The sequence below is a fragment of the Nomascus leucogenys genome, chromosome 21 (genome assembly GCF_006542625.1).
Source record: "Nomascus leucogenys isolate Asia chromosome 21, Asia_NLE_v1, whole genome shotgun sequence".
Lineage (NCBI taxonomy): Eukaryota > Metazoa > Chordata > Mammalia > Primates > Hylobatidae > Nomascus > Nomascus leucogenys.
Window position 1 is genome coordinate 55,567,237 of NC_044401.1, and position 27,669 is coordinate 55,594,905.

Genomic DNA, 27,669 nt, shown 5'->3' on the forward strand with positions numbered 1-27,669 from the left:
GCCACTCCCTTAGTGTTTCTGCCCTTTCCCACTCCCAGCCTGCCTAGGTCTCTGAATAGGAAAAGTACATCTCTTATTAGCTGTGCGACCTTGGACAAGTTACTCAACCTCTCTGTGGCTCAACCGTGAAAGGCCGTTAGAAAGGCCCTTAACAGCAGCTACTTTAGGTGCTGTAAAATTTTACTGAGATAACCCAAGGAAAGCACTTAGCACACAGCAAGTGCTCAATAAACATTCACTGGTATTTATGATTTGTCCTCTGGGTATTCACACTGATGACAGTAAATGGTGGCTGTTGAGCACCGTGCAAAGCCATCTGCCCATGCCTTTTAACCCTCACGACTTTCATGGCGTTACAGATGCGGACACTCTCATGACGCAATCTACTGTAGGTCATACTGTAGAAGGGGGTGGTGGTCAGCCAGGCTCTCCCCCACCACACATGCACACCAATTGCTATCTCCAAAGGTTCAGAAGCCAGTCCTTCCTCCATAGGCAGGGCTCAAGGTAGGGGCTGCAAGTCACCTGTACCAGGACCCTGCTGCCTACAGAACTTGTTAAAGATGAAGATCCTGGTCGGGTGCGGAGGCTCATGCCTGTAATCCCAGCACTTTAGGAGGCCGAGGCAGGCAGATCACTTGAGCTCAGGAGTTTGAGACTGGCCTGGCCAACATGGTGAAACCCCATCTCTACTAAAAATACAAAAATTAACTGGGGATGGTGGCACATTCACGTAGCTACTCAGCAGACTGAGGCAGGAGGATCACTTGAACCCAGGAGGCAGGGGTTGCAGTGAGCCAAGATTGTGCCATTGCACTCCAGCTTGGGTGACAGTGAGACTCTATCTCAAAAAATCTGAAAAAAATGAAGATCCTCCAGCTCCTAATTCCCAGGCAACTTCCTTAGCAACCCTAAGGCTAAAGCTCAGGCAGCCCTGGGAATGTGCACAGCTAATCAGGCTCCCTAGGTGACTAGGACCTGCTTAGGCCCGAGAACCACTACTCTCGATAGTCTTGAGTATTGTCCCCACTGCAGGGACTACCATGGCTCGTGAGTGGAGAGGTATACCTGTCGCCAGTTCTCTTCCTGTTTCACCTGCCCTCCACTTAAACACCCCTTGTCCAGCACAAGGAAGGACAATGAGAACCTTCCTAATAGCTCCACAAAGACAATAACCAAATGAGGACACCAGAGTGGCTATTCAAAAAGACTTTGATTTTATTTTGTGATCTGTGTCAAACTGCCTCATTCTCAGTGCAGGTGATCCCTCCTCCCCAGAAACAAGAATTGAGAGGTAGGGTCTTTGTGAAGTCATGGCTTCCACAAGGCCCCAGGGAAACCCCACACAGTTGAGAGTTGATGGGAATCCCAGCAAAGATGGGGTGGGTGGGAGACAGTGACAAGAAGGGGTGGTGTCACCAGTCAAGCGGCTAGGGGTTGGAAAACCCTGTCTTTGGCCTTGTTCAGCTTTGGGGCTGCAATGTACATGATGGAGATGGGGGAGTGAAATTTCCCCTGACCTGGAAGTACCCCTTCGGCCAGGCATAGCTTTGATTCTGCTAAGGGCTCAGCTGAGAGAGGAACAGGAAACTGTCACGGGCTGGCTTCTTCACAGGGCATTGCTGCTGATGCCCCGGAGTCCAACACCACGGGCAAACTGCTCCAGCAGGCCCCCGATGGCACCGGAAGGACTGGGGGCTACTGCCCGAAGCCCCACTGTGCTGCTGTACGCAGCCAAGAAGGCTGAGCGCACCTCCTGCAGCCGAGTCTCTCGATCACTCAGGGCTGCAAGCCTATGGGGAGGGAAAGAGAAAGAACAAAGACATTACCCTGGGACAGGACCCAGTATCCTCATCCTCCCTCCATACCACCTGTCCTTGTGCTTCTGACTGTACAAGGCCAGTGTCTGTCCTATGGCCATGCTATCCTTGTGGTTCAGGCCCCAAATATCTGGCTCTGTTTTCCCTTAAACCATTCCTCTAAGCCCTCAGGCTACTGTTCCCACCTAGAGCAGGAGCTTTTACTGGGACACTAACCTTTCTTTCTTTCGTTTTTTCTTGAGACAAGGTCTCACTCTATTGCCCAGGCTGGAGTGCAGTGACACAATCAGCACTCACTGTAGCCTCAACCTCCTGGGCTCAAGCCATCCTCCCACCTCAGCCCCTCAAGTAGCTGGGACTACAGGCACATGCCACCATGATGGGGTTTTACCATGTTGCCCAGGCTGGTCTCAAACTCCTGGACTCAACTGATCCACCTGCCTTGGCCTCCCACAGTACTGGGATTACAGGCGTGAGCAACTGTGCCTGGCCTGACCTGACCTGTTGTGAAAATAACTGTCTTTGCCATCACTGGGAAGGAGGGTAGCTAAGCAGGAGGGAATTTGCGCCAGCAGTTCTCTGCTTCCACTCCTCAGGAAGAGCAAGCTAAGGCATGAAGTCTTATACCTAACAGTAAGGAGGCCCCTGAAATCTGGCAGCAGGCTGTAGCTGTTGAAAGTCCTCAGCCTTGGCTGGGTGTGGTGGCTCACACCTGTAATCCCAGCACTTTGGGAGGCCGAGGCAGGTCAGGAGTTCGAGACTAGCTTGGCCAACATGGCAAAACCCTGTTTCTACTGAAAATACAAAAATTCACTGGACATGGTGGCATGTGCCTGTAATCCCAGCTACTTGGGAGGCTGAAGGCAGGAGAATCACTTGATCCCGGGAGGCAGGGGTTATAGTGAGCCAGATTGCGCCACTGCACTCCAGCCTGGGCAAGAGTGAGACTGTCTAAAAAAAAAAAAAGAAAAAAAAAGGCCCCAGCCTTGAGGCCTAGACATGATGCATCTTAGGAGGTGTTCTGATTCTATTCCCCATTCCTCTCTTGGCCTCTGTAGGCTCTGATCACAAATGAAAGCCCCTCTTCTTTCCTTACCCTGAAATTACAAGTCAAGAAGGGAAACAAGTGCACACAACTCAGGCTTATCAAAGCGTGACTCCACATGAGGCTGTGTGACACCCCCAAGGGCCTTTAAGAGGCCCGTGGACTCTGGACTCAAAGTTCAGGTACTCACATGGTGTTCCCCCGATGGGTCCCTGGAGGGCCCTCTCTAGGGGTCACAGACTTATATGAGAAGAGCCCTCACATTCCCATACACCTAAATACTAAGACCAGCCATGCCTACTAATCTTGCTCCAAATCTGCCCTCAAGAAACCAATCCCTGGACAGTCCCTCCCTGGAAATGTCAGAGGCAGCTGAAGTGAACCCAATCCCAAAGGCTCAATGACTTGTACCCAGGGCTTGTGGGAGCAGAGGGATGTCTGAGGATAAATGACAGTCCTGAGGTAAGTATGGGGGGAGACAGACAGGACTCCAGGGAAAGCAGATCAGTGGGAGTGAAACGTGAGAGACGGAAGCAGTAGGCTCTGGGGCAAAGAAAAGTCAAATCACTCCTGCAGCAGCACTAAGAACATGGATCTGAGACCGGATTCCTGTACTACCATCAACAATCCTGAAGTCTCTCCTGGCAAGTGGGGGAGAAGCATGGCCTGAGATCTTTTTACTTTCTAATTTCACACAGGCCAAAGGCCATGCATGCTTGCTTTAGCTTCTCCTTATAACATATGAGGGAGAAACAGACGAATAGTTTACACTCACAGGGAACATCCAAAGATCCATACATGAGCATTCTCACTGCCCTGCCCTACTCCCCTGCCATGGCTGCCCATTTCTGAGAGGTGGAAGGGACAGAGACCACCACCTACTGAGAGACGAGAAAACAGGAAGGCTATGTGACCCATTTAAGGACACACATCAGGCAAGGGAGGTACTACAGTGCCATTCCTTCTTGAGAGATGAGCTTAACAGGCTCAGAAAAGGCAAGGCTGACACTTGAAGATACAGCTGGTGAACAGAGCAGCTAGGATTTGGCCTTAAGTTTTTCTGATAACAAAGCCCAAGTGCTGAACCCACATGCTGCATGGCTTCACAAGAATCAACTCTGACCGCATCCCACAGTCTTGCAGGCCTTGAGATCATACGGAATCCAGCCCTCCTCCGAGAACCTCCCAGAACTAAAGGGTTGGCTAGCAGCTTAGAGTGCTGCTTGGGGCCTAAATTGTAGGTTCCAGGGTGTGTGATCTGGGGCTGGAGTTGCCTGTTTCAGTGGCTAACCCCAGGTAAGTGAGGGGTGCTATCAAGCAGGGATATCTGTGCTTCCTTCAGAGATGGCTCTTGGGCAAATGGGGCTGGAGTAGGAAGTCTCTACAGAAAGGTGCGATTTTTTTTTTTTTTTTTGAGAGGGAGTTTCGCTCTTGTTGCCCAGGCTGGAGTGCAATGGCACGATCTCGGCTCACGGCAACCTCCGCTTCCCAGGTTCAAGCGATTCTCCTGCCTCAGCCTCCCGAGTAGCTGGGATTACTAATAGGCATGCACCACCTTGCCCAGCTAATTTTGTATTTTTAGTAGAGACGGGGTTTCTCCATGTTGGTCAGGTTGGTCTCGAACTCCCAACCTTAGGTGATCCGCCCGCCTCAGCCTCCCAAAGTGCTGGGATTACAGGCGTGAGGCACAACACCCGGCCTGCGATTTTTTTTTTTTTTTTTTTTAAGCCTTCAAAAATCTAAGATCTTGTTTCTGGCCTAGGGGCTGGCTGCAGAGGAGGCTGTGCCAGGCACAGTGACCTCAGAAGCTCTTTGGTGACTTCACAGCTGCAGGGCCAGGACCTGTGCCATCCTGGAATTTCAAGGTCTGACTGGCTTCTGACTGCCCTCAGCTAGGATCCAGGGCCCCCTTTCCCTTCCCAACTCCCCAAGGCACCTTGCCTCCAACCCGCCAACAGGGGTGGGGGGATGAGCTGGATTGCGGTGCTGGCGGTGAGGCCCCAGCATGTGCCATTCATCCAGCCCATGGTATGGAAGGCTTGCTGAAAGGCCCTCAGGCACCACAGCTGAGGAGCAGGGCTTGCTCCCCCGGCCACCAGAGGCTTTCTCCTGCCTGACATCCATGAAGCGGCAGAACAGGCCAGGGGCAGGTGGTTTCCCCAGAGTCAGCTGCTCCAGTCAGGTGGACACACTGTTAAGGGCTGGAAACTCAGGGTTTTGTAGGTGTGGAATCTAGAATCCCCAACCAATTCTTATTCCTGCCCAGAGGCAAAAACAGAAGACAAGGCGGGTAGAGACGGCAAGTAACCCTAGATTCTGCTCAGGAGCACAGCTTTGGGCTAACCCAGCACCGCCCTGGCTCTGGCCTCCACCATACACCTACCTTCACTATCCCACTGTTCTGCCTTCAAACGATTCTCACGTCAGGCAAAGGCTTATACAGAAATAGAATCTTCTATAGTTACAGTCCAGCAGCTTTCCCTTTGGGTGCACCTGAGACACCAGTGGATGGGTTTTAGAGGCTGCAGAGTGAACACACAAACCAGTGCACTTCCTGACCAGCCACAGGCCTCCTTCATACCTCGGGTCCAGCAGTTGACAGAGGGGAGGGCAGGAGGCCAGGCCAGCTCCTGAGTGCCAGCCTCTGCCTCATTCCTACCCAGCACTCCTGACTGCTCACCAGCTTTTCATATGGGCAGGGAAGCATCCTGCCTTCTCAAGCAAGACACTTACAGACAACTGTTAGGGAGCTCATCCGGGAAGCTGAAAGGGAGAGAGGAGTCTGTGTGCAGGACAGCCCGCTCCTGAATACTGCCACAGCCTGTTACCATCTGCCAGCTGCCATAGTCTGTGGAGAGAGAGGATCCGGGCAGGGGATGGTCCACTGATCTGGGGCAGAGAGGAGAGAGAGGGGAGAGGATGCAGTCAGTCATATGCCTGACACAGGCTCTGGAGGGGGCTGGAGGACTAGTGCAGCCCTGGCTGCTAAGTTCTGTTGTCAATCGCTGTCTCCAAAAGTCTAAAAAAAAAAAGCTGGACAAGTAGTAACCGAGAAAAAAGAACAAATCACCAGGTAAGCTCAGCTGTGAGGACAGTATTTTGTGCAGACTTACTGTGGAAGCAAAAAATGAGAACAAAGCATGGCAGTAAGAGTGAATCGGAGCCACAGCCTGGGGCCAGGGCATGTCTGCGCTGGGTGTGAATACGGCAAGGACAATCTCAACAGCACCAAATGAAGGCAGCAAGGCTAGCACCCAAATGAAGGTGACCCAGCAGCCAGCCGGGTCACCCATGCTTGCTGGCATGCAGATTTGCAGGATGGGCAACACAGAACCCAGGGGTCCCATCAGAAGAGATGGTACAGGCCTCTTGGGGATTGTGGAGAGTATGACCTAGACTGAAGAGTGATGGAATGGGAGCCCTGAGGTCCCCCCTTTCTCTGCAGTGCCTTCCAGGTACCATAGTTTGTATTCAGAAGCATCAGCCCAGCAGACTCAGTGGCTATGCCCAGAGGGAAGGGATGAATCAGGCAGGCAGCCTGACAGCTTCATCAGGCCTTCTTCAGATAGAGGTTTGGGGGGTGGGAGGAAGAAAGTTGTGCTGGGAATCTACTGCTTCCACCTCCTCCCCACTCACAGCCAACCCCCCTCTTCTGTCCTGGGCAGTAGTCCAGCCAGTGTGGGTGGGGGAGGCAATAGGGAGACATCAAACAAGGCCCTTCCACCTGCTACCCCAGGTCCCAGTCCCCAGAAGGACATCATCTTTGATGCTTGACCCTTTATTCTTTCATCCAAAAGCAGCAGGAGGTGTTCCAGTAGGGATCCAGAAACAGGAATGAAGAGCAGGGATTGGGAGTGGAGAAAAATGTTCACTGGCCTTGGCTTCCCCAGCTGGCTGATGTCAAGGGCTCCTAGTCTGAGGTTACAGCCCGACTGGTCACCGTGCTAGTCTTATCCCCAAGCAGCTGCCACTAGAGTACAGCTGGCCAGGTACTGCAACTCTGGCAATCCTTAACCATCCCCATCTGTAAAACAGGTGAAGACACTTGCCTGAGGTATCAAAGCTAGGGAGTGTGAGAAGAGGTTTCTGTTTTTGTTTTTCCCCCGCTCTTGTCGCCCAGGCTGGAGTGCAGTGGCGTGATCTCGGCTCACTGCAACCTCTGCCTCCTGGGTTCAAGCAATTCTCCTCCTCAGCCTCCCAACTGTAATCCCAAATAGCTGGGATTACAGACGCCCGCCACCATGCCCAGCTAATTTTTTTGTGTGTATTTTTAGTAGAGATAGGGTTTCACCATGTTGGCCAGGCTGGTCTTGAACTCCTGATCTCTGGTGATCCGCCTGCCTCGGCCTCCCAAAGTGCTGGGATTACAGGCGTGAGCCACTGCGCCTGGCTGAGAAGAGATTTTTAAAACCAAGAATGATTGCACATTTGTCCTGAAACAGAACCACCTTGGGACCAGGGAAAACAGATGGTTTTCTATGTTAAGGCTGCCATAAATCGGAACCCCCTACAACATACAGACTTGTCACATTCATCATTCCTGCTAAACTCTAGAAGGTGCGTGATGGCAGCATTAGGGATGAGAACAGGATATGGTCTGTCACCTGACGGAAGCCCCTAGGGCCCGACAGAGCAGGGCTTCCTTGTTTCTAGATGGAGAAACTTGGGCTAAGGCAGTCTGTAAATCAAAGAGACAGCTCCCCAGGAGCAGCCTGCCCTGTGCCTCCTCCAGGTCACACCAGGCCTTCAGCCGGCACAACCCTGAGACGCATCCTAGCTCCACAAATCTCATCTATTGTTCAAGCTGCAGGGTAGAATCTTTTCCAGTTTTAGCAGCTTGTGGGAAAACAACAGCTAAAAACCAGAATGTTGAGGGAATGGAAGGGATGCTGACTAGGATGAGGCGCAGCTGGGGCTGAGAGCATGGGGAAGTTTCTCAGGCCCCAAAACCACTCCCCAAGAGCCAAAGAGTAACACTGGCAAGGGAAACATGACCAATAGGTTGGAGTTACTGACTGGCTCCCCTCAAGGATTCCAGGTCCCCTGGGCTTGTCACTTCCCTTTACTTCCCCCAGGTCTCAGCAGGTAACACCGGCCAAGAACCGCACTTGCAGCAGCTGTCAGATGGATTAGGCAGCACAGACAGCAGCAGGGTGTGTGATCCCAGGGGACAGAAGCATCTCTCAGCAAGCAGCCATCTTCTGCAGACTCTGGGATTTTTCAAGAGTGAACACACTGGCAACAAAGGAGTCTTCCTACGTGAGGCCTTTGTCAAAGGAAGGGCTACAAAGTGACCATTCAGCTCCTGGGGTTGAGAGCAAAGGGCCATGCTAAGCAGGAAGGTGTTCACAAATACCACCATGGATTAGCTGGCTGCAGGGGACACCTACAGTGCATCATGTCACCGGGAGTAAGGACCTGTGCCCACATACTGAGAAGGGAGGAAAAGCCTTCCAGTCAGTCTAAGAACACAGGTAACTTAACCAGCTTCAACAAGAGCCCAAAGTCTTTTGCCCTGAGCAGCAAACAGAGGGGTCCAAGCTCCACCCGCTCTGCTCTCCCACTACAGGACTGGAGAGAACATGGGACCAAGCAACCCTCAAACTGCATGGTGGCGGAGCTGACAATGCTTCAGAGGTCACCTGTCCACATCCCAGCGGCTCGGACCTCTGCCTAGGAGGGTGGGAGCTCAGCAACATTTCACTTCCTTAGTTGGATGCGGCTCAGGGCCCTCTTCACAGCACCCAGAGCTGCAGTTCCTACCGGCTCCCAACTCCCCAGATGCCCTGCTGGTGGCTAACTCAGAGCAGGTGTCTTTTAGCTAGTCCTTTCTGGAAGCAGGTACAAGAATACTCACACAAACCGAGCTGGCTCAACCCAGGCAAGAATACACAGGTCGGGATGGGGGCCTGGCCTTTTACGCAGCTGCCTAGTGCCAGGACAGAGCCTGCAGGCTCTCGGACAAATGACTGATAAGGCCAAGTCCTTAACCACAGCTAGTTTACTGAGCATTCGTGAAAAGGTATCTACTATGAGTATTTACTCCATCCGTCCCAGTCCATCCCAGTCCATCCCAGTCCATCCCAGTCCATCCCAATCCATCCCCATCCATCCATCCATCCATCCATCCATCCATCCATCCATCCATCCATCCATCCAATCTATCTATCTAATCTATCTTTTGTATTGGCAGGGTCTCACTATGGTGCTCAGCCTAGTCTTGAATTCCTGGGTTCAAATGATTCTCTGACCTTGGCCTCCCAAAGTGCTGGATTACAGGCATGAGCCACCATGTCCAACCCATTATTTCATTTTAACCCAAACTTACAGGGGCCTGAATCATTTTTCCCCCTTTAAAAACAGGATAAAATAACTGAGCTCAGAAGGGAAGTGATTTTTCCAAGTCAGACAGCTAGGACTGCAAAGCTACGACTGAAACCCAGGTCTGACCAAAGATAATATACTCATCTTTCTTCCTGATAAGGGGTGGGCAACTCAGAAATTGGTTCATGGACCACCACATAACCTCCAACGGGAGTAAAGCACACAGCTTCTACCTATAACTGAAAAAAGAGGCTCTCATGTGACCCCTAGATGTGAGAAAGGAAGCAGCGTGCCATCCTGGGAGGTGCTGTCAGCCATTTTGCCACCATCAGGGAAGCTGGCCAGAGAACAAAGCTAACATGCAGAAGGAAGCAACGGGAACAAACCACGGGGAAATAGAGCTGGAACCTTGATCAGGCTGCACCTGAAGGCTGATTTTCCACTAGGCTTTTCCATATACAGTTGTTCCTTGTTATTCCTTTTTGTCTGCAGGGCATTGGTTCCAGGATTGCCACCCACTTACCACCCCACCAATACCAAGTCCTTGGATGCTCAAGTCCCTTACATAAAATGTAGCAGCACAGCTGATCCTTGAACACGCACATGAACTGCACAGGTCCACTCATATGCAGATTATCTCCTGCCTCTGCTGCCCTACACAGCAAGACAGCCCCTCCCTCCATTTTTTCCTCAGCATGAAGACCTTTATTATGATCCACTTCTACTGAATACACAGGAAATATAGTTTCCCTTCCTTATGATTTTCTTAACATTTTATTTTTCTCTAGCTTACCTAAGAATACAGTATATAATAGATATGCAAAATACGTGTTAACTGACTTTATGTCATTGGTAAGGCTTCTAGTCAACAGCAGGCTATCTGTAGTTTTTGGGGAGTCAGTTATACACAGATTTCAACTGCATGGGTGGGGGACAGCCCTAATCCCTGCATTGTTCAAGAGTCACTTGTATTTGCATATAACCTATGCATATCCTTCCATATGTTTTAAGTCATCTCTAGATTATCTGATACAATGTCAGTGCTCTGTACATGGTTGTTATACTGCATGTTCACATTTGTATGACTTTCTATTGTTTATGTTATCTTGAATGTTTTCAATCTGGTTGGCTGATCATGGATGTGGAAACTGCAGATATGGAGGGCTGACTGTAAATGTGTTTCCTTTATTGTTTCAGTCAGTTTTAAATGTGTTTTCTGTTACTTGCATTTGAAAACATCTGACAAGGCTGATACAGAAGGTTTGAAGGTACACAGCTAGGAAGGACCTTGGAGTTAGCTAAGCCTCTGATTACACAGATAAGAAAATGGAAACTCAAAGTCATCAAGTGACATGTCATGAAGTCACACAGAGTTAGTACTTGAGCTAAGATACAGAATCCTGGGCTCTGAGAGGACCTGGCTGTCACCTAATCTAAACTTACCCTGCTCCCACCCACAAGCAGACAGCCTAAGACAGAGCTCGTTGCTCAAAGAGTAGTTAGCGGGTGGTTGTGGCTGGGGGAAGAATAGCTAACTGGGCGGCAGAGGTTGGTCCCTGTGTTGCTACTCAGCTATTCAACCAGGCTGCTGGGCATCCCTCAGCAAACTTCATCTGCTCTTCAGGTAGCCTAGCTTCAAGCTGGGCTCAGTGGTGGCACCATCCCTCCTTGGGCATGGACAATGCTGTGCTAGCAACCCCCCTATTCCTAAAGGATGCGTGACTCCAGAGCAGAGGCCAAGGCCATGCAAGGTGGAGCGACCTGCTAACCAGAGCTGGGGGAGGCATGTGAGCTCACAGCACTGGTCCTGGCCCATCCCAGCCCTCAACCCTGTCGCTGATGAGAGATTTAACAATGGTCCAGAAATGCAACTTAATCAGAAGCTGCTGCAGCAACAGCTAACGATTAAAAACCACCAGGCTTGCCAGTAAGGGCTATGAGCTGGGGGTTAGTAAGAATAGGCACCCCACAGAACTTTCTTCCCAACCTGATTCATACCTACTACTTAACTTTGAACAAAGCTTCACAGATTCATTCCATGGGGGAATCCTGCTTTAAAAGAGAGATGCCTGTAGAATTTGGAGTGTATAAAAACCCAAAGAATTCAATTAGGAGAATTTTGGCTGTCACAGACAGCTTCACTAAAAGGTTTCTTTCCATACAGCTTCTCCTACCACATTAAAGACTTGATTGGCTATTGTTACCTAAGAGGCAGCAGGGAAGCTAATGACAGGATCCCTTAGGCACTTTAAGATAAGAGACTAAATTAATTTTAATGGTAATGGAAATACATAATTAGAATGCTCCAAATCTGAATAATCTAGACTTTCAAAACCTCTGACCAACAGGCATCCAAGTCAGAAGAAGCCTGGCTCCAGACAGGCATCCCCCGAACAGACCAGCAGAAGGATCAAACACCTCACAGCCGCCCACCCCACACCTTTCAAAGCCTTGTACCCATCTCGGTCCAGCTATCCCAAGCTTGGCCAAGCCCCAGTGTGCAGGGCTCTGAGGTCAGGAGGGCAACCCCAATCCCCCTCAGCCTCCCAAGAGGGGGCCTTGGTGGCCATCCTGGACTGGCTACAAGAGCCTGAGCCACGCCCTGAAAGCAGAAAGTCACCTGTGAGACTGAGGGACACTATCACAAGATTGGAAAGTGAGATCTTTTGGCAGGCAGGAGATGGAGAGCTAGGGTGTGGTAACGGGTGATGGGGCGCTGCCTCAGCTTGGGAGCTCACTGCGGTCTGGGCAGTTAAGACTGAAGCAAGACCCAGAGGACAAGAGGAACCTTCTGGTTTCCTCCCTAGTTGTTCAGCAATGCTGGACAGGCAGAAAAGGGGGCAGGAACCATGACCTTGAGCCACAGCCTAGAACAGTGAGGGTCACACAGTGCCACTGAAGCCCCAGAGTGGCCCTGAGGACAGCTGGGTGCAGACAAAGGTGGTGCGGCAGCAGGCATGCACACAGAGGATGGGACAGGGCACTGGCACATGGGCTTGTCTGTCTGGCCCCGTCTCTGCCCCACCACTTCCACCACACCTCCCACTGGGGCCAGACGGCGTGTGGCGGTGGTTTCACAGGCTCAGCTCCAGCACTCAGGCAGTGTTCTGAGCTGAAGAGCTCATGCAGGGGTGAGCACGCGGGGCCCCTGTGGGCAGTGCAGTCTGGAACGCCCACTCGCCTCCCGCTTATCTGCTCTGCCTACGTGCAGAGGATGTTCTTCCCCATCTTCCTTCATTGCCTGTTGTTGCCCAGAGGGAAAAATCATAGAGGGGTGATGGGAGGAAGGTTCCAGAAGTTTCAGAATGTTTTTCTTCTCAACAGACCTATTACTACCAAGGACTAAACTGAGTCTGAAAATCACATGGACGTGATGTGGCAGAGCTTGACTTGAATCTGGGATGGACGCCAAAGCTCATGCCCATTCTTCTAAATGCCCCTTTTTCCCTGGAATTCACTAAGGGCCTGAAGTCCCACACTGCTTTATTCACTCCAGAAAGGCTAGACATTCTCAAAACTTTAGAATCACAGGATTCTTTCGATGGGAGTATGAAAGTGGAAGGAAATGCTTTCCCTAAGTGCCGGACCAGCCCTCAAACCTAGCCTCTGGCCCATGCTCAGTTTTAAACTCACCCAGGAAGCACCATTCCTGCAGCGCCCTTCAGCCATGGCCCTGGCATGGCCATCCTGGCTGAGCTGCTCCCTTTCCAGGTGTGCTGTCACCATCGTTTGTCCCAGCCACACACATGTAGCTCAGCTCCCTAACACTGTTCTCACTGCCCCACCAATTCAGACTTGAGATGTGAGAGCCAGAAGGGACTCAGAATCTAGGTCTATCTCTTCAACCACAATGGGAGGTGCACCTAGGAGGTTGGGATCTGCCAAAGGTAACAAGTGGAGGCAGTCCCTATTCCCCACCTATCACATCACAGCCACGGCACTTCTGGGTTCCCCTGCATTCTGCTAGGGTTCGAGGAAGGAGTCTCAAACCACTCTACAAATCAGCCCTTGCTTTATTCCCAAACACTAACCCATCCTCCAAATACTGGGCCTGCAAGCTCAGGAACCCCATCTTGAGACCCTAGCTCAGGTGCTGGTCCCGACCCTCCAGTCTTATTAAGGGGGAAAGCTAGCCACTTCCAACAGCAAGGGCTTTGGAGCTCCTCACCTGGGTTTGGGGACCTCCAGGGGACTGCTACCCATCCTGAAAAAGTTATCAGAATGGTTTGAGGAAGAGGAGCTGGAAGACCTGGCTTCCGCCAGCCCCTGATGGGAAGGCAAGCGGTCCTCTGAGGGTTGTGGCCGGTTCCAGAGGACACTCTGTGGAGAGGATGAGTGGCTCTTCCTCCTGCAGTGGAAGGAGCAGGGCTGTGAGCCAAGGGCCACTGCAGGCAAAGCCCTCTGCCCACCCTCACTGAATTTCAGGCCTAGGCTTTACTTCCACTGGGAAAACATCACATGAGAGTGGGCAAACATTAGCACTCTCTCCAGCTCAGGGTCATGGGCAGCAGGGCTGGGTCTTTATGGAGGGCCTGTGGCATCCAAATCACACCAGCCTACTGGTCTCGAAGTATGTGCTAGAAAATGATTCCTCACTGTTCAGTCACTGCCCACCTCCATATGTTATGCAAAATCTTTTTTTTTTTTTTCCCTAAAAGACGGGGTCTCATTATGCTGCCCAGACTGATCTCGAACTCCTGGGCTCGAGTGATCCTCCTGCCTTGGCCTCCCAAAGTGCTGGGATTATAAATATGAGCCACCACTCAGGACTTTGTTATGCAACATCTTGAGCCATCTGTCTAGGGTGAAAGTCATCAGGGTCTCAATTTCATGAGATTCTCAAAGGAGCTGACCCTCAAACAAGTTCCCAATTGCCTATCATCTTACACCCACCTTTTTGGTTTTCTTTTTCCAAAATGGCCCCCTATCTCCCCGACAAATGATACAATGGTGCTCCTCCAATACCAGCCTCCCCAGCCCCCTGCCCTGCCCTGCCCAGCTGCTTCTCTGTCCCACAGGGAGCCCTAGCCCTTTATGTTCCTGGGCCACCACAGGCAGTGCCCTTCACCAACCAGATGGCTGGCTTCTGAGGCCCAGTAGAGACAGCAGGAGCACGGAGCTATCCTCTCAGCTCTTCTGTTGGGGGCCCCCTTTGTTCCTGGGGCTCCAGCCTGGCTCCCTGGTGCTGATGGCCCTGGGCCACAGCTGTGAGTGACCTTGGTCCCAGTCTGGCCCCTTACCAAGCTGCCTGAGTCAGCGCTCCTGCTGGGACCAGCTCCACGGCCTCATAGGTGAAGCTCCCAGTGGCTCCTGGGGAACTCTCCATGACCAGGGAGAAGTCGCTGCCAAGGCTGGTGGTGCTGCCACGGTCCTTTCGTCCTAAAAGAAGCCAGTGCCATCAGTCAGCGTGTTACCTTCTCCCACTACTGGTCCCCCACCTTTTCTGTACCACATAACTGGGAAGAAAAAAAAAAAAACAAAAAAAATCCTAGCACAAACAGTTCCTGCCTGGTCTGTACTCGGGAAGATGCATGGAGGAAGGGAAGTCTCTTGGGGCCCAGGACTCACTCAGCATGCAGATGTCTTCCAGGGTGAAGCCTCCATCCCGGGCTGGCAAACTCTTCCTCCTAGAAACGGAAGCCAGAGCAGTAAATTCCAGATCTATCTGGGGTCTTATTGTGTCCCCCGTTCCCAATCCTGCCTGTCCTGGAAAGCAGCTCAATTCACTGGCAACTTGTGGAGATGGGTCCTAGCCTAGGGAGTGTTATAAGACACCAGGGCCACTTCTGGGACCCATGCTGCAAGCCTCTGTCCAACACACACGTGCAGATTTCTGAGGCCAGTAAGGTCTGCATCCTCCTCATCAGCTTGTGGCCTGAGCATTCAAGTCTGGCCCAACATGCTTGTAGCTCCGATTAGGAAGGCAAACCAACTCAGGCAAGACCCCAACTCTTACAGGGGTCCTAAGGCAGTTGCCAGCCAAGACTCTTGCATTTCCCAGGCCAGAAGCAGCCTTCTGCCCTTTTGTAGGGGGCTGCAGTGTTCAGCCACACTTTCTGCTGTAGGCCATGGACGACAAGAGTCAGCTTAGGCGCACTGGGAGTTAAGAGTCCTCCTACTCCTGGGCTGGCTTCTCCCTGCAGCAATACACCTGTTCTGTTGGTCACCAGAGACCACTCGTCTGTCCCAAAGCCTGTCTGCTAGTGTGACTCCAAGTTGACCCCAACATGGCCTTCCCTGCAGAACAGCCTCTTCACCAGTGGCCCTCAGCAGGGACTCCTACCTTGGCCTCACAGCGAAGGCAGGAGGGAGCACCAGCCGAACAAGCAAGGAGGCAGGGCGGGAATGAGGTGGCCAGCCTCTGCCTGCCAGGGAGCAGCCCTTCTCAGAGCGCCCTGGCCCAGCATGACCCGTGCAGGCCTCCACTTACCTCTGGGTCTTCAGAGCAGAGAACTCCTCAGAGGTAATATGCTTCAAAAAATTGAAGCAGAAGAAGAAAATCTAAAGGAGAGACCAAAGAGCAATGTACAATGAGAAGAACCAAGGCAGTAGAACTCCCATGGGGAGGGCGTCCAGCCACTAAGGTCAAGGCCCCTGCTAGAGAGCGGCCCTACTGTGGGACTCTGTGGGTGTTCTGGTCCATAAATGGTGTGGGTGGTACAGAGGCCTTGGAAGGGCCTGGCAGATGCACTTGGGCCGGGGCAAGGAAGGAAGGGATTTCCTTCCTGGGACTGCCAGGGTTAAGCCAGCAATTTTTTTTTTTTATTTGAGACGGAGTCTCGCTCTGTCACCCAGGCTGGAGTGCAATGGCGTGATCTCGGCTCACTGCAAGCTCAGCCTTCTAGGTTCATGCCATTCTCCTGCCTCAGCCTCCCGAGTAGCTGGGACTACAGGCGCCCGCTAATTGTTCACATTTTTATTAGAGACAGGGTTTCACCGTGTTAGCCAGGATGGTCTTGATATCCTGACCTCGTGATCCGCCCGCCTCAGCCTCCCAAAGTGCTGGGATTACAGGCGTGAGCCACCATGCCCGGCCAGGCCAGTGATTTTTCAAACCATCATCAAATTCAATATGTGTGTTCTCAAGTGGTTAAAAAGGATAAAGTGAAATGGTACCCTCTCCCCTCTTCTAAGATTCCCAGGGAGAGATGCTAACAGGGAAGGACAGCTGTGGGAGAGATGACTTGGGCACAGGGAGAATAATGGACAAAGCAGGAACATAATGGAAGGGAAAGGAATCACATTTTTTAGAGGAGGCGTCCCAAAATACTGGTTCAGAACTGGGGGTGTGGGCAGCTGCTGTCTGGCCTACAGCCTCCCTTGCTGAGGAGTTGTGAGGGTCAGGTCTTAAGCTTGAGGTGGGCACAGGCAGGAGGCTCCTGACCCCAGCCACATCCCCACCTCCATGAGCAAATTATCTTCTACCTTCCAGCCAGTGCCTAGCCCAGGGGCCTCCAGGAAGCACACACCAGGCTTCCATTTCTGTAGTGATTCCCAAAGGCCTGGCCCATGAGCCCCTCTCTCAGAGAAATCCCCACTTGGCATCCCACGAGCCCTGTCAGTTTCTTATCTCTGTGTGCCCAAGCAAGGAGCTGCCGCCCACAAGGAGAGGGCTGCCCAGGTTGGGTCAGTATGAAAATGTTGCGTTACTTAAGATTAAACAGATGTTTTCACTACAGACTTTGTAGTCTTTAATATGCGAATATGCTAATATGTTCCTCGAACCTCCAAGGTGAGGTGGGGAGACGACACAATCATGTTTAACTAATAGGCCTGGGTTTTTTTTTTTTTACTTTGGACGCATCAGTGTCTGCATTGTCTGGGGGGTAACAGAAAGGTCCTAAAGATGAACCTGCAGCTGAGGAGAGCTTCTTCTCTACATGCAGAGATGCCAAGGGCTCAAACTCAGACACTACTTGGTTCAGCCCCCCCCTCTGCAGGCAGATCTGGTCTGCTTTGTGGGGGGAGGGAGACTACAGGGAGGGTAGAATGTCCCAGAGCTCTGGGAAAGTCCTATAATGAGAGGCTACAAAGAGGCTTCTTGAAGCACTGATTTCAATACCAAAGTCACCGCCTCTGAGGGAGTTCACGGAGGCCTCTGAGGAACAGGCTTAGAGCTCTACAGCCCTGGCAGATGCGGTAAGTATTCAGAAGAAGAGATTTGGAAGGGGAGAGGAGCAGCTGAGACGGAGGAACAAAAGGAGGAGGCGCGAGATAAGATGCCCAGGAAGGAAGCAGCCTCACGAGAGTGAGAAAGATGAGAAACACACTTTGGGAAAATGGGGGAGTGGGGGCCAAAGAGAAGGAGCTGGCACTGTGGAACAGCTTCCACGCTGGGCGTCTGGACTCATTCTCTCACGCTTGACACCAGGAGACTCAAGGTGAAGCATATCACCCAAGGTCACCCAGGCAGTAATGGGGCCAACTAGGGAACACACTCAGGGCCGACTCCAGACCTGCATGCAAGGAAAACAGGCAGTAACAGGTAAGGCCCGCAGAGAGTGGCCGACAGGATGGGGGCGCAGAGAAGGCGACGGGCATGGGGGAGAGAGTGCTGAGCACATTGGAAGAGGAAGGAAGAGCAGGTCCAGAGGAAAGGGGACCTGGAGGCAACCATCAGGGGCAGGACCCTGTTGCCGGGCGCCCTGACATTGAAAAGTGGCTGAAGGGTGTGACGGGAGGGTGGGGAAGAGAAGTGCTGCTGCATTTTAGCTGCAGAGACGAGGGGCACAGAAAGGACTTGTAAGATGGTTCCCGAGCTGAGCAGAGAAAACGAGTGGCCTGTGAGAGGGAAGATCACAGGCAGCCAAGGCCATCATGTAACTGCTCACCCCGACATGTGGGCTTGTATTCTCTCCACAGCACAGGCCCACGAGGCCCAGAACACAGAGCTACTGGGCTGGTGCTTGTCCTGCCATGCTGCCTCAGGAGGAGATGACAGGGGGCCACATCCCTGCACCCCTGGGGCAAGGAGCTGCCCCTAAAACGTGGAACTCAGACTGGCCACCCCCTGCCCCTCTTTCAGTGCTGAGTTATGCCCACAAGTCATAGGTGGTATACTCACCTCCTCCCCTTTGCTGAGCCGATCTACCAACATGTGCCTGAAAAAAGGAGGGTGGAGAGGCAAAGTCAGCAGCACCAAGATGACAAGGCCAAGAGGACAGGGTCACCAGACACAGACTGTGTCACTGGCACCAGCGTGGCAGGTGGGGCCTGATCAGCAGCTTCGGTCCTTCTCGAGGGGTGGGATTATCCTTACCTCCAACCCCTGTCAAGGGAGCCACTACACAACTCACATATAGAAACTGTTACTAAGGCCCCAAAACCCAACTCCTGCAAAGGCTTACCCGAAGAGGAACCAGTCATAGGCCACAGTGAGGTAGAGGATCTCAGCGGGCTTCAGGGACGTGTGGATGAGCCCATCCTGGAAGAGACCACAGGAGATGTGACAGAGCCCTCTTGTCGTCCCCAGGAGCTGAACCATAACCAGACCCAGTGACAACGCAGGCTGATGAACACCCCGAAGGACAGGGTTAAACACATCTACTCTGAGCGATGGCATCCCCTGCCGCAACCTCTGTCTGGAGACAATCCTAACACACCCAAAGAGCAGAGCTTGGTAGGGGCCGATTGATACTCACAGCCCACAAGGAAAGGCGCAGGAGGGAGATGAAGAGGGGGGTCCGATCCCAGCCTGAGATACAGTGTACCAGCAGCCCGCTGTCATCTACTCAGGAACCACAGGAGAGGATGCCCAGGAGAGAACCAGACATGGGCCGATGAGTAGGGAAGTACCACCACCCTGGCCCGGTGGAGGGAGCCAGGCCCCACCAGCTTCTGTCTTCCCCAGTGGCCTCCCCACGGCTCTTCTCCAGCCTAGTCCCAGAAAGGGGTGAGTGGCAGGCGTCTGGTTTTGTAGCCTCCTTTCTTCCTTCTGGCTATAGTTCTCAGTGTACTTCTGGGGACACAGTGCAGCCTGCACAGTCCACTTTGCCCAGGTCATTTAGGCAGGGCTGACATCCCTACCCATTTCTCAGAGGGCACTTATTTTTTTGGGGGGTAGCAGGAGTGGGCAATTTTTCAGTGTGCAGGGCTGCATGAATTGCAGGACATTGACTATCCCTGGCCAACTCCAACCACATGCTAGTACTACCTTCCCCACCCTCTAGTTTCTGTAGCACCCAACATGCCAGACACACGTTTCCAGAAGTGCTTTGAGGGGTGGTACTGCCCCCAGCTAGAGAACCAGTACCTGGCTCCAGGGGCTGGCATGTGACTTTGTGGCAACTCTCCCTCCAGCGACCAGTTCAAGGATGGGCACTTAACCCAAACTGGGTCAATGAGCATGAGCTCAGACTTTTACTGGAACTCCAGAGACTGAGGCAGTCTCCCCTGGGGGAGCTAAGATGGCGGGAGACAGGTCTGGAATGGCTGCCAGCCATGAGGCCAAGATAGTGGTTTTGAGAAACAGAGAAAGATTCTTTATGATGTTCACCTGACTCTGTTCTTGGGCCTTCTTGGTTCCATAAGCCAATGCATTTCCACTTGTTTGAGCAAGTGCAACTCCTACAGAAGTCCTGATTGCTACCAGAGATTTAGAGTCCGTCTGCCCTAGAGACACTGAGCAAGCCAGGCCCATCCAATCAAAACAGCCAAACTGGGTGGAGGACTCTGGAGAACAGGGCCTCTACAGGCTGTGTGCATCCGCTGAGCAGCCCGGATTGATCCTCTCATCTCATGCCTCATCTTTCTGAATGAGAGGCCCATCCTGGCCCCACACACAATGCTGATGTGCAATGCTGAGCCAGTGTGAAAATACCCTGTGCACGGCAGAGATGGCAATGAGTTCTTAATTTTGTTTTCCAGGATTTTGAGGACATGGAATAAAGCCACCAATGGACAAATCCCACCCAGCCTCTGGGATTCTAGGAACTCCCCAAATCCCTCTCCCGCAGCACAAAAGTTAGGTGTGTGACTCCAACAAACATACAGTTGAGGTAGAATGAACTGGGAACTCCCCAAGGGTGCAGTGGCTCGAGGGCTCTGGAGGAGACAGACTCACCATCACTGTTAACTAAGGAAAGCAGCAGCTTCAGGTAGTTTTGTGTTTGTTGCACCAGGTCCCAACACTGTTGGAGAAAAGTGAGAAGAAAAGGAGTCTAAGAATGGACATTAACTCAGATTTAGAATTTAAAGTATTTAAAAAATAAAATGCCAAGAGTTATTCTGGGGCAACAACTACACAAGGCCCTTGGTTACAAACCATAGGTTTTGAATCCCAGATAATCTGGGACATTCATATTCCATCTCCAGCAGCTCCTACCACCTCTCCCTCCACCCCTCAGCCTGTGGACCCCCTACTCGTGGCGGGGGGCGGGGGGGGGGTCTGACCCAATGTGAGACTGAGGAACAGAAAGGGATGCTGGGGCCAGGGTGACCCAGAGCCCCCTGCCCACATTAGGGTTCCCTAAGTGCTGGGCTCCTGGTGTGGCTGTCCAGGAAGTCAGTAAAGGTAAATGAAGAGCCCTGAGGCTGTGGCCAATGTCTCCAAATGGCCACATAAAAAGATTCATTCCTTCATTTGCCATCACATCACAGAAACTAAAACATCAACCTTTTCAAACATGCTTCATTTGCTTTTCATTGCTATTTACTGCATACTATCTTTTGATGAATAATAAATGGAATCTGTCTGGCAGGGAAAGTCTTTTAAAAAAGGAGGCCCATGAGGTGGGAGATGGAAAATTAAGCAAAAGCCTTAAAGAGATGAGAACCTCTGTTCTAGCCCAAGTGCAAGGTCTAGTCCAGACCCGCTAAGAAACAGCCCACTCAGAACCTGGAACTCCATGGAAGGGCCTGACCCAGTTTTGCGGCACCCTTTTCCCTAGCTGGGGCAGCCTCTGTTCTCTTAAGATACAATTGCTTAGCAGTGTTCTGGGGCTGTGCAGAGAGGGTGACGCATGCCAGCAAGACAGCACTTCCCAAGGGGAGGGGGAACACGGCACCTGTAATTGGAGTGGCTTTCCCAGGAATTTAAAACAGGCTCATTTAACTGACCCTCCCATGCCCCTGGAGAGTTCTGACCCACTTTTAGTGACTCCAGAGACAGGCGCTGTAGTGCTGTGCTAATAAAGTCATTATCAGTAGCTGCACAAGGGGTCTCTCAACTCATCTGGCTCAACGTGTCAGACACACCATTGCCAATGGAGCAATGATTCTCACAGGGCAAGGAAAAGCAGGAGAGGAAGGTAAGAGCTGCACTGCATCAAGCCCAGTGAGCATCAGGTGGGCTGGGGGAAGACTGCAGCAGCCGGGGAGGGCAGGCCCCACCGAGGACAAGAGAGCTGCGGAATGCCAGCCACCATGACAGCTGTCTGGAGGAGATGCTGACCATCAGGGAGGGGAAGCAAGTTCCCAGGGCTGGGGCAGGAGCTACAGGCTGGGGAGGGCTGGGCTGGTAGAGGCCCAAGGTCACACGGCTGAGCTGAAGGATAAATCCAGCCCTGCCAGACTCCAAAGTCCACATTCTTAATCACTGTAGGTACTCTTCCTATAACACCAGAGTAAGAAGCAGAAGTCTGAAGGAACTGCTCAAAGTGAGGATCGAGGAGATATGCTAAAAAAAAAAAAAAAAAAAAAAAACTAGGCTCGTGCCTGACTCTCTCATCCTATGTGCTTCATGAAAAAGTCTCTAGGAGCTGAGCTGAATGCCATGCCTCTGCTTATGTTTCTATGCCTAGAGTACTCTTTCTCCTGGTTGGCAAACTCCTATTCATCCTTCAAAGGCCCAGCCCAATTATCTTCTCTTTGGGGTTTCTGTGACCACTGGTGAAAACTGTAATGTAGGTGATAGTTACCTTGTTGCCTCTTTTCCTAGTCTAATCTCCATGAGGGCAGAGGCTGCTTTGGCATCTCTAAGGCTTAGTGCTCAGGGACTAGGAGGTCATTGCAGAATGTTCCTTGCTGCTTGTTCATACTGGGGCAATGCTGAGTGCCTGAGGGACAGCAGCCCCAGGGAGGGGTCTTAGGACACAGAAAGAAGGGGCATCCTCTATGGAATTCAATTTGGTTACATAGAGGGCAGCAAGACACATGTGTCCTGCCACAACTGCTCCTATCATTCATTCATTCACTCATTCATTCATTCATTCAGTGAGCCTCACACTGCATGCCTCCTGAAGGGCCTCGCACCAGGCACACAAGGATGAATACGACCTCAGCCCTCATGGAGTCACGGGAGAGGGAAGACAAAGCTAACCACTGCAGGTGTGCAACTAAAAGGAGACCTCTAGGATGCTGTGCAACCATGTGACTGGAGAGCCGAGCCTGATCTGTAGGGACATCAGAGAAGGCTTCTGAGAGGTGATGACATGAGACAGCATAAGAAACAGAGAAAGGAGACATGTGTTTCTGGCAGAGAAAACAGCATGTGCGAACCTGGAGAGGGCTGCCTTCTTTTTTTTTGAGATGGAGTCTCGCTCTGTCGCCCAGGCTGGAGTATAGTGGCATGATCTCGGCTCACTGCAAGCTCCGCCTCCCGGGTTCATGCTATTCTCCTGCCTCAGTCTCCGGAGTAGCTGGAACTACAGGCGCCCGCCACCACGCCTGGCTAATTTTTTAGTAGAGATCGGGTTTCACCGTGTTAGCCAGGATGGTCTCGATCTCCTACCCTCATGATCCGCCCACCTTGGCCTCCTAAAGTACTAGGATTACAGGCATGAGCCACCGTGCCCGGCCATGGGCTGCCTTCTTAAGGAGCTGAAGGGAGGCCAGTGGGGCTGCAGGAAGATCAGCTGGTCACAAGAACAGGCAAGACCAGACTGCATGGAGCTGGGTAGGCCATGTACAAGTTCTTGCATTGTATTCTGAGGAAAATGGGAAGTCAGTGGTAGGTTTTAAGGCAAGGGTGACAATGATGGCCCTGCTCTATCATTTCAGTGCTTGCTATCTGAGCATTTCATATCTAGTTACTCCTCAGTGAGGCCCCATGTTCAGCTGTGAGATGCACTGAGACAGTGGTGGCCTGAGCTAGGCACTGCACGGGAGACGAGGGCAAGAAGGACTGCAGTTGCACCAGAGGCAGAGACTAGAGAACCGATGGGAGCTGGTGACAGATGTGGTGGGAGCAAAGAACTCGAGTTTCAGGTGTGAGCATCTGGGTAAATGGTGGGCCACAGTCAACTGTACTCTGGACAGCTTGAGTCTGAGGGGCCGCCTGAAGGGACATGTGTAAAAGGTGATGCAGGTATGGATCAGAGAGGCCTGGCTGTGGGCTCATGGTGTGGACGACGGATGAGATCACCTGGGGAGATGGTGAAAAGGAACAGGGTACCGGCACCCCAGGGCTTTGTGGGCAGAAAGGGCAGAGCCCACACCCAGCCAAGGAAGAGGATGCTAGGAGCCCCAGTGAGACAAACAGGTCGAGCAACACCGAAGAGGTGGCCTCTTGGGAGGCGCCTGCCTGCCTGCTACACTCCAGCCCTGCTGCCTTCACGCCTGGAAGTTTATCAGTGTTCACTTCCCTGAATTAGCTAGCTAGCAGCCTCTTCATAATTACCATTACAATCTGTCTGGTATTTCAGTTCAGGAGTCCCTTTCAAGCAGTGATCATATTTGAGCCTGGCACAACTCTGAAATAGGTACTGCCAACACCATTTTCAGGGGGAAGTGAGGTCATCTGTTCAAGGCCACAGAGCCTTGCGGGAAGGGCCAGGCAAGCTGGGACCTAGATCCAGGGCCTGCATCTACTAAGCAGAGTACCTCCTCACACGCACAGGACCCCTTCCTAAAGAGGCAAACATCCTTGGCGGGACCAGTGCCTGGAACTGTCACATCTCATTTGCTGAGTAGTTCATCAGATCCAGTTTGTACCTGCATAAGGAGAAAAAATGGTGCCGAAAGGGACCAGAAAGAGGGTGGCTTGGGGCAGAGTCTACTTGACCTCTGCATGCAGCACATAAAGAAGGAAGCCTGCCAGTTCTTTTATCTACTCAGTCTGTCTAGGCACAGCCTGGGACATGAGACCATAGCACAGGTACCTCAAACCTGTTCCTTCTCCAGGCTTCCAGACTATAACAAACAACTGGTCTGCCTTCCTCCCCAGTGCTCCCTCTCTTGCAAACACCTGCACAGGGGAACCCTGACATCACCCTACTTCATACACTCAAACAGTTGCTGTGAGCATAAACCTTGTGATTAGGGGCTGGATATACATAGAGAAAACAAGACAGACCTTGCTGCTATCAGGACAACAGGGTACTGACATTGGTGATCTAGGAGCACCCAGTTGCTTAACATAGACGGGTCAGCCTTTCAAAGAAAGAGAGATCTCAAGGCTGGGTGGGAGCTGTCCAGACCTGGGGACAGGGGAAACTAGCAGGGAGGCAGAATGTTTTCTGTTGCTCACTGGCTCAGTTTTTCAAGTTCTAGGCTCTGTGCCTGTTTCTGTGCTGGGATACACAAGCTGTGGGTCCCTGTCCTCCAGGATTTCAGGGAAGCAGATCTCTAAATCAGTGACTACAGCTCAGTGGAAAATTCCATGATGGATGTGCCCAGGGGGTTAATGGGAATATAGATGCAGGCATCCAACTCGCCAGGGATAAGGAAGAGGCAGATCAGGGAAGTCTTCCTGAAGCAGACACTCGAGCCAAAGCCTGAAGGGCAGTATGTCAGCCAGACAAGAGGAAGCTGAGAGGTGGCAGCCAGGCAGAGGAACAGGACATGGGAAAGGTCGCAGAAAAACAAAACTACTTGTTCTGTCTGAAGCAAGTGGCAAGCAAAGCTGCTGGCAGCCTTCAGACTGTGTGGGCTAAGGGTAGAGAGATGTTTCCAGGAAGACTAGAGGCCCCTTCCATGGTGTGCAGTGACGGAGAAGAGCATGGTGGAAGTAATTTTAATGTTTCTATAATCAAATGAGGTCAGGCAGCTCTGTATTTCCTCTGGCTGAACACAAATTTAAAAGGAAAAATGTAAAAGTAACTAAAGCCCAGATCTGGAATAGCAGACTCTATGAGGTCCTCTGGAAACAGAACCCCCTGGTGGATGCAAATCTTTGAATGAGTCACGTTCAGAAAGCTTTGATTTTCTGGGACATGAGCAAATCAGGAGATAGGTGAACGGACACGCAATTCCTCCTTTCTGAGAGGAGAGAGGGCCAAAGGCATATCTGAGTGCACAAGCCAGCCCATCAGGCAAACACACGAGGGCCTTGTGGGGCAGGCATCAGGAGTCTCCTTGGTCCCCACTCCCTTATCCCTTATCCTGCCCTCAATGCTTGAGTCAGGCCCCTTACCTGATACTGGCTCCAGTCAATGTTCAGAGAGTGAGTCAGGAAGTTGGGGATGCTCAATGGGGCATCAACGTAGTCCTGGGGACAGAAAGACTCCTGTGAGATGTGGGTTGGCCACCAGAGGAGGCTGAGGTGATGGAGAAGCTTGCAGTCCTGAGGCTGTGACTACCACAGGCAGTGCTTGCCTTTTCTGGGCCAGATACCTGTGCTACCTGGGAGTGACAGCTTAAAAATCAATGTGACCAGATCATTATGGCTGAGTAGGAGTTTTTCAGTCGGACATTTGATGTCTGTTGCTGAAACATGCAAGATCAACATGTGGTCAGCTTCTGGCAGGTTTCCCATAGCTTGCCCCTACAGGCTAAGGAAGGCAAAGAATGCTGCCCCCAGCTTTCACACAGAGAGTACAGAAGGGAAGGGCTTTTCCTATCTTGTTTCTGAAAAATTCCCTTAAACAAAAGAGAAATAAAAGGGGGAGGAAAGTAAAATGATGAAAATTTAACATGTATAGACAAGGAGAAGAGGGAGAGGAAGACAGAAACAATCAGGGGAGAAAGGAAAGAGGAGTTATTTTCCCCAAAGACTGCTTGTTGTTCTCCCTGGCCTCCCTTTACAAAGAGACATAGACCCAATTTGATGTATGTTATTGCTCATACCTGCTTCCAGTTAAATATGAGCCCTTCTGCCATATAATCCCGATCTTTATATTCCTTGAAAAATTCACAGCCTGGAAAAGAAGGGCAGAGTTATGACACCTCCCTTCCCAGCCCAAAGTCTTCTGACACAGCCCTGGCCAGACCCAGGTCCCTGAGTGCTGTGGAAAGGGGGCCGCCAGCTCACACTTCTCCAAACTAGTGGCTCCAGTGAGGCCAAGGCTGACATGGGTGGGCAAAAGCCAGGGGTGAGCCTCTAGGGCCCCTCTGGTTTCCTGGCTGCATGCCTTTTCCACAAGGCACCACCTGCTCTCAGCCTCTTTGTAACTTTCTCCATCTATGTTCACTGGTCACCAGTCACTTGCCCCACTTTGTCCTACAGGTCTCTGTAGTGCCAATCCCAGTAAACAAAGGCATGACTCACACTGCAGCCTAGCTGCAGAGGATCACTCTTCCTCATCTCTAAAATGGGGGCAAATAATGCTAGCCTTGCAGGCTTTTAGTGAAGACTGAACATCCTAACATATTGGAAAGGCCCACGGACAGTGCCTAAAACCTGGTGCTCAAGAGACACTGCCATGCCCAACAAAGCAAGCAAAGAGGCACTTTTCTGTATTATTTGGTGGAAAAATCATAAGTAACTCCACCAGGACAAGCCCTCGGGAATAGAGAGAGAAACACTGGAGAGAATAGGGCTTTGGCAACATTCCCAGCTTAAAATCTCAGCTTTTTACTTAACACTGTAATGCTGAACAAGTTGTTTAATGTCTCTAAGCCTTGATTTTGTCATTTGTAAAATGGCTGTTTAAGGATGACATAATACATATAAAACACCTAGCACAGCACTGGTCCAAGTGACACTCAAATGGCAGCACACTATTGTCATCACGCTGCCATTGCAACAAGAGCCCACAGTGCCAGCCCACAGCTTGAAGTCAACTACTTTGCTCTGTGCTTGGTGTTGGCAGCCTTGGTCAGAGAGAATGCGTCTTGCCCCCTAGGCTGTGGCCTGCCCCTGTTGAGTCTGACCATAGCACAGTGAACATCTAGTCCTCCAAGGAGCTCCTGGTGGCTTCAAGAAATACGGTAGGAGAAGGCACTTGGCTAACTTGCAGTTATTCTCAGCACCTCAATCAGGGCCTCTACACAAACTTCAGGCGGCAGGTGGCTTTGGCCACACCTCCAAGTCTGGTGAGGCCCCAGAGGCAAAAAAACAATTGTCCAAATTCAAGGGAAGCAGCCACAAAGAAGATTCACATGGAATGTCGCAGCAATTCTTGGGCCAAGTCCCTGTCTGAGGCCACCTCAGGGAAGATAGGAAAGCTTCCCTGGAGACCCAGCCCATGTTTTCCAGAAGTGGCTTTCATTCCATACACACCCTGCACTCTAATCCCCAGGCCTCGAGAAGTCTGGAAATAATCCTCAGCCATAACACTTTAGCCTATTCTTGGGAGCCTCACTGGGAGAAAGAAGAATTATAGATCTCAGACAGAGGCCCTTAGTTATGAGCCCAGGTTGAGGAGAGACAGCAATTATCCC

The 27,669-nt window shown here is 51.6% G+C and overlaps 1 protein-coding gene across 5 annotated transcripts in view; it reads right to left on the reverse strand.

Moving 5' to 3' along the window:
- Positions 1-1,194: 1,194 nt before the first annotated feature.
- The window catches only part of MTMR14 (myotubularin related protein 14), a 53,247-nt gene continuing 26,772 nt past the window's right edge, over positions 1,195-27,669 (reverse strand). The window contains exons 8-19 of one of the 5 annotated variants that reach the window (XM_030801722.1): positions 26,134-26,204; positions 25,481-25,555; positions 20,252-20,318; positions 18,831-18,916; positions 18,537-18,613; positions 18,254-18,290; positions 15,620-15,690; positions 14,758-14,816; positions 14,430-14,568; positions 13,358-13,537; positions 5,599-5,754; positions 1,195-1,793 (exon numbers count right to left, since the gene is read on the reverse strand). In XM_030801722.1, coding sequence (XP_030657582.1) covers positions 1,610-1,793; positions 5,599-5,754; positions 13,358-13,537; positions 14,430-14,568; positions 14,758-14,816; positions 15,620-15,690; positions 18,254-18,290; positions 18,537-18,613; positions 18,831-18,916; positions 20,252-20,318; positions 25,481-25,555; positions 26,134-26,204 — 1,202 coding nt within the window. In that variant the 3' untranslated portion in view covers positions 1,195-1,609. Of the gene's footprint in view, positions 1,794-5,598; positions 6,890-9,170; positions 9,429-13,357; positions 13,538-14,429; positions 14,569-14,757; positions 14,817-15,619; positions 15,691-18,253; positions 18,291-18,536; positions 18,614-18,830; positions 18,917-20,251; positions 20,319-25,480; positions 25,556-26,133; positions 26,205-27,669 lie in introns of those variants that run through there. The other 4 variants (XM_030801723.1, XM_030801724.1, XM_030801725.1 and 1 more) reach the window with 4 other exon arrangements.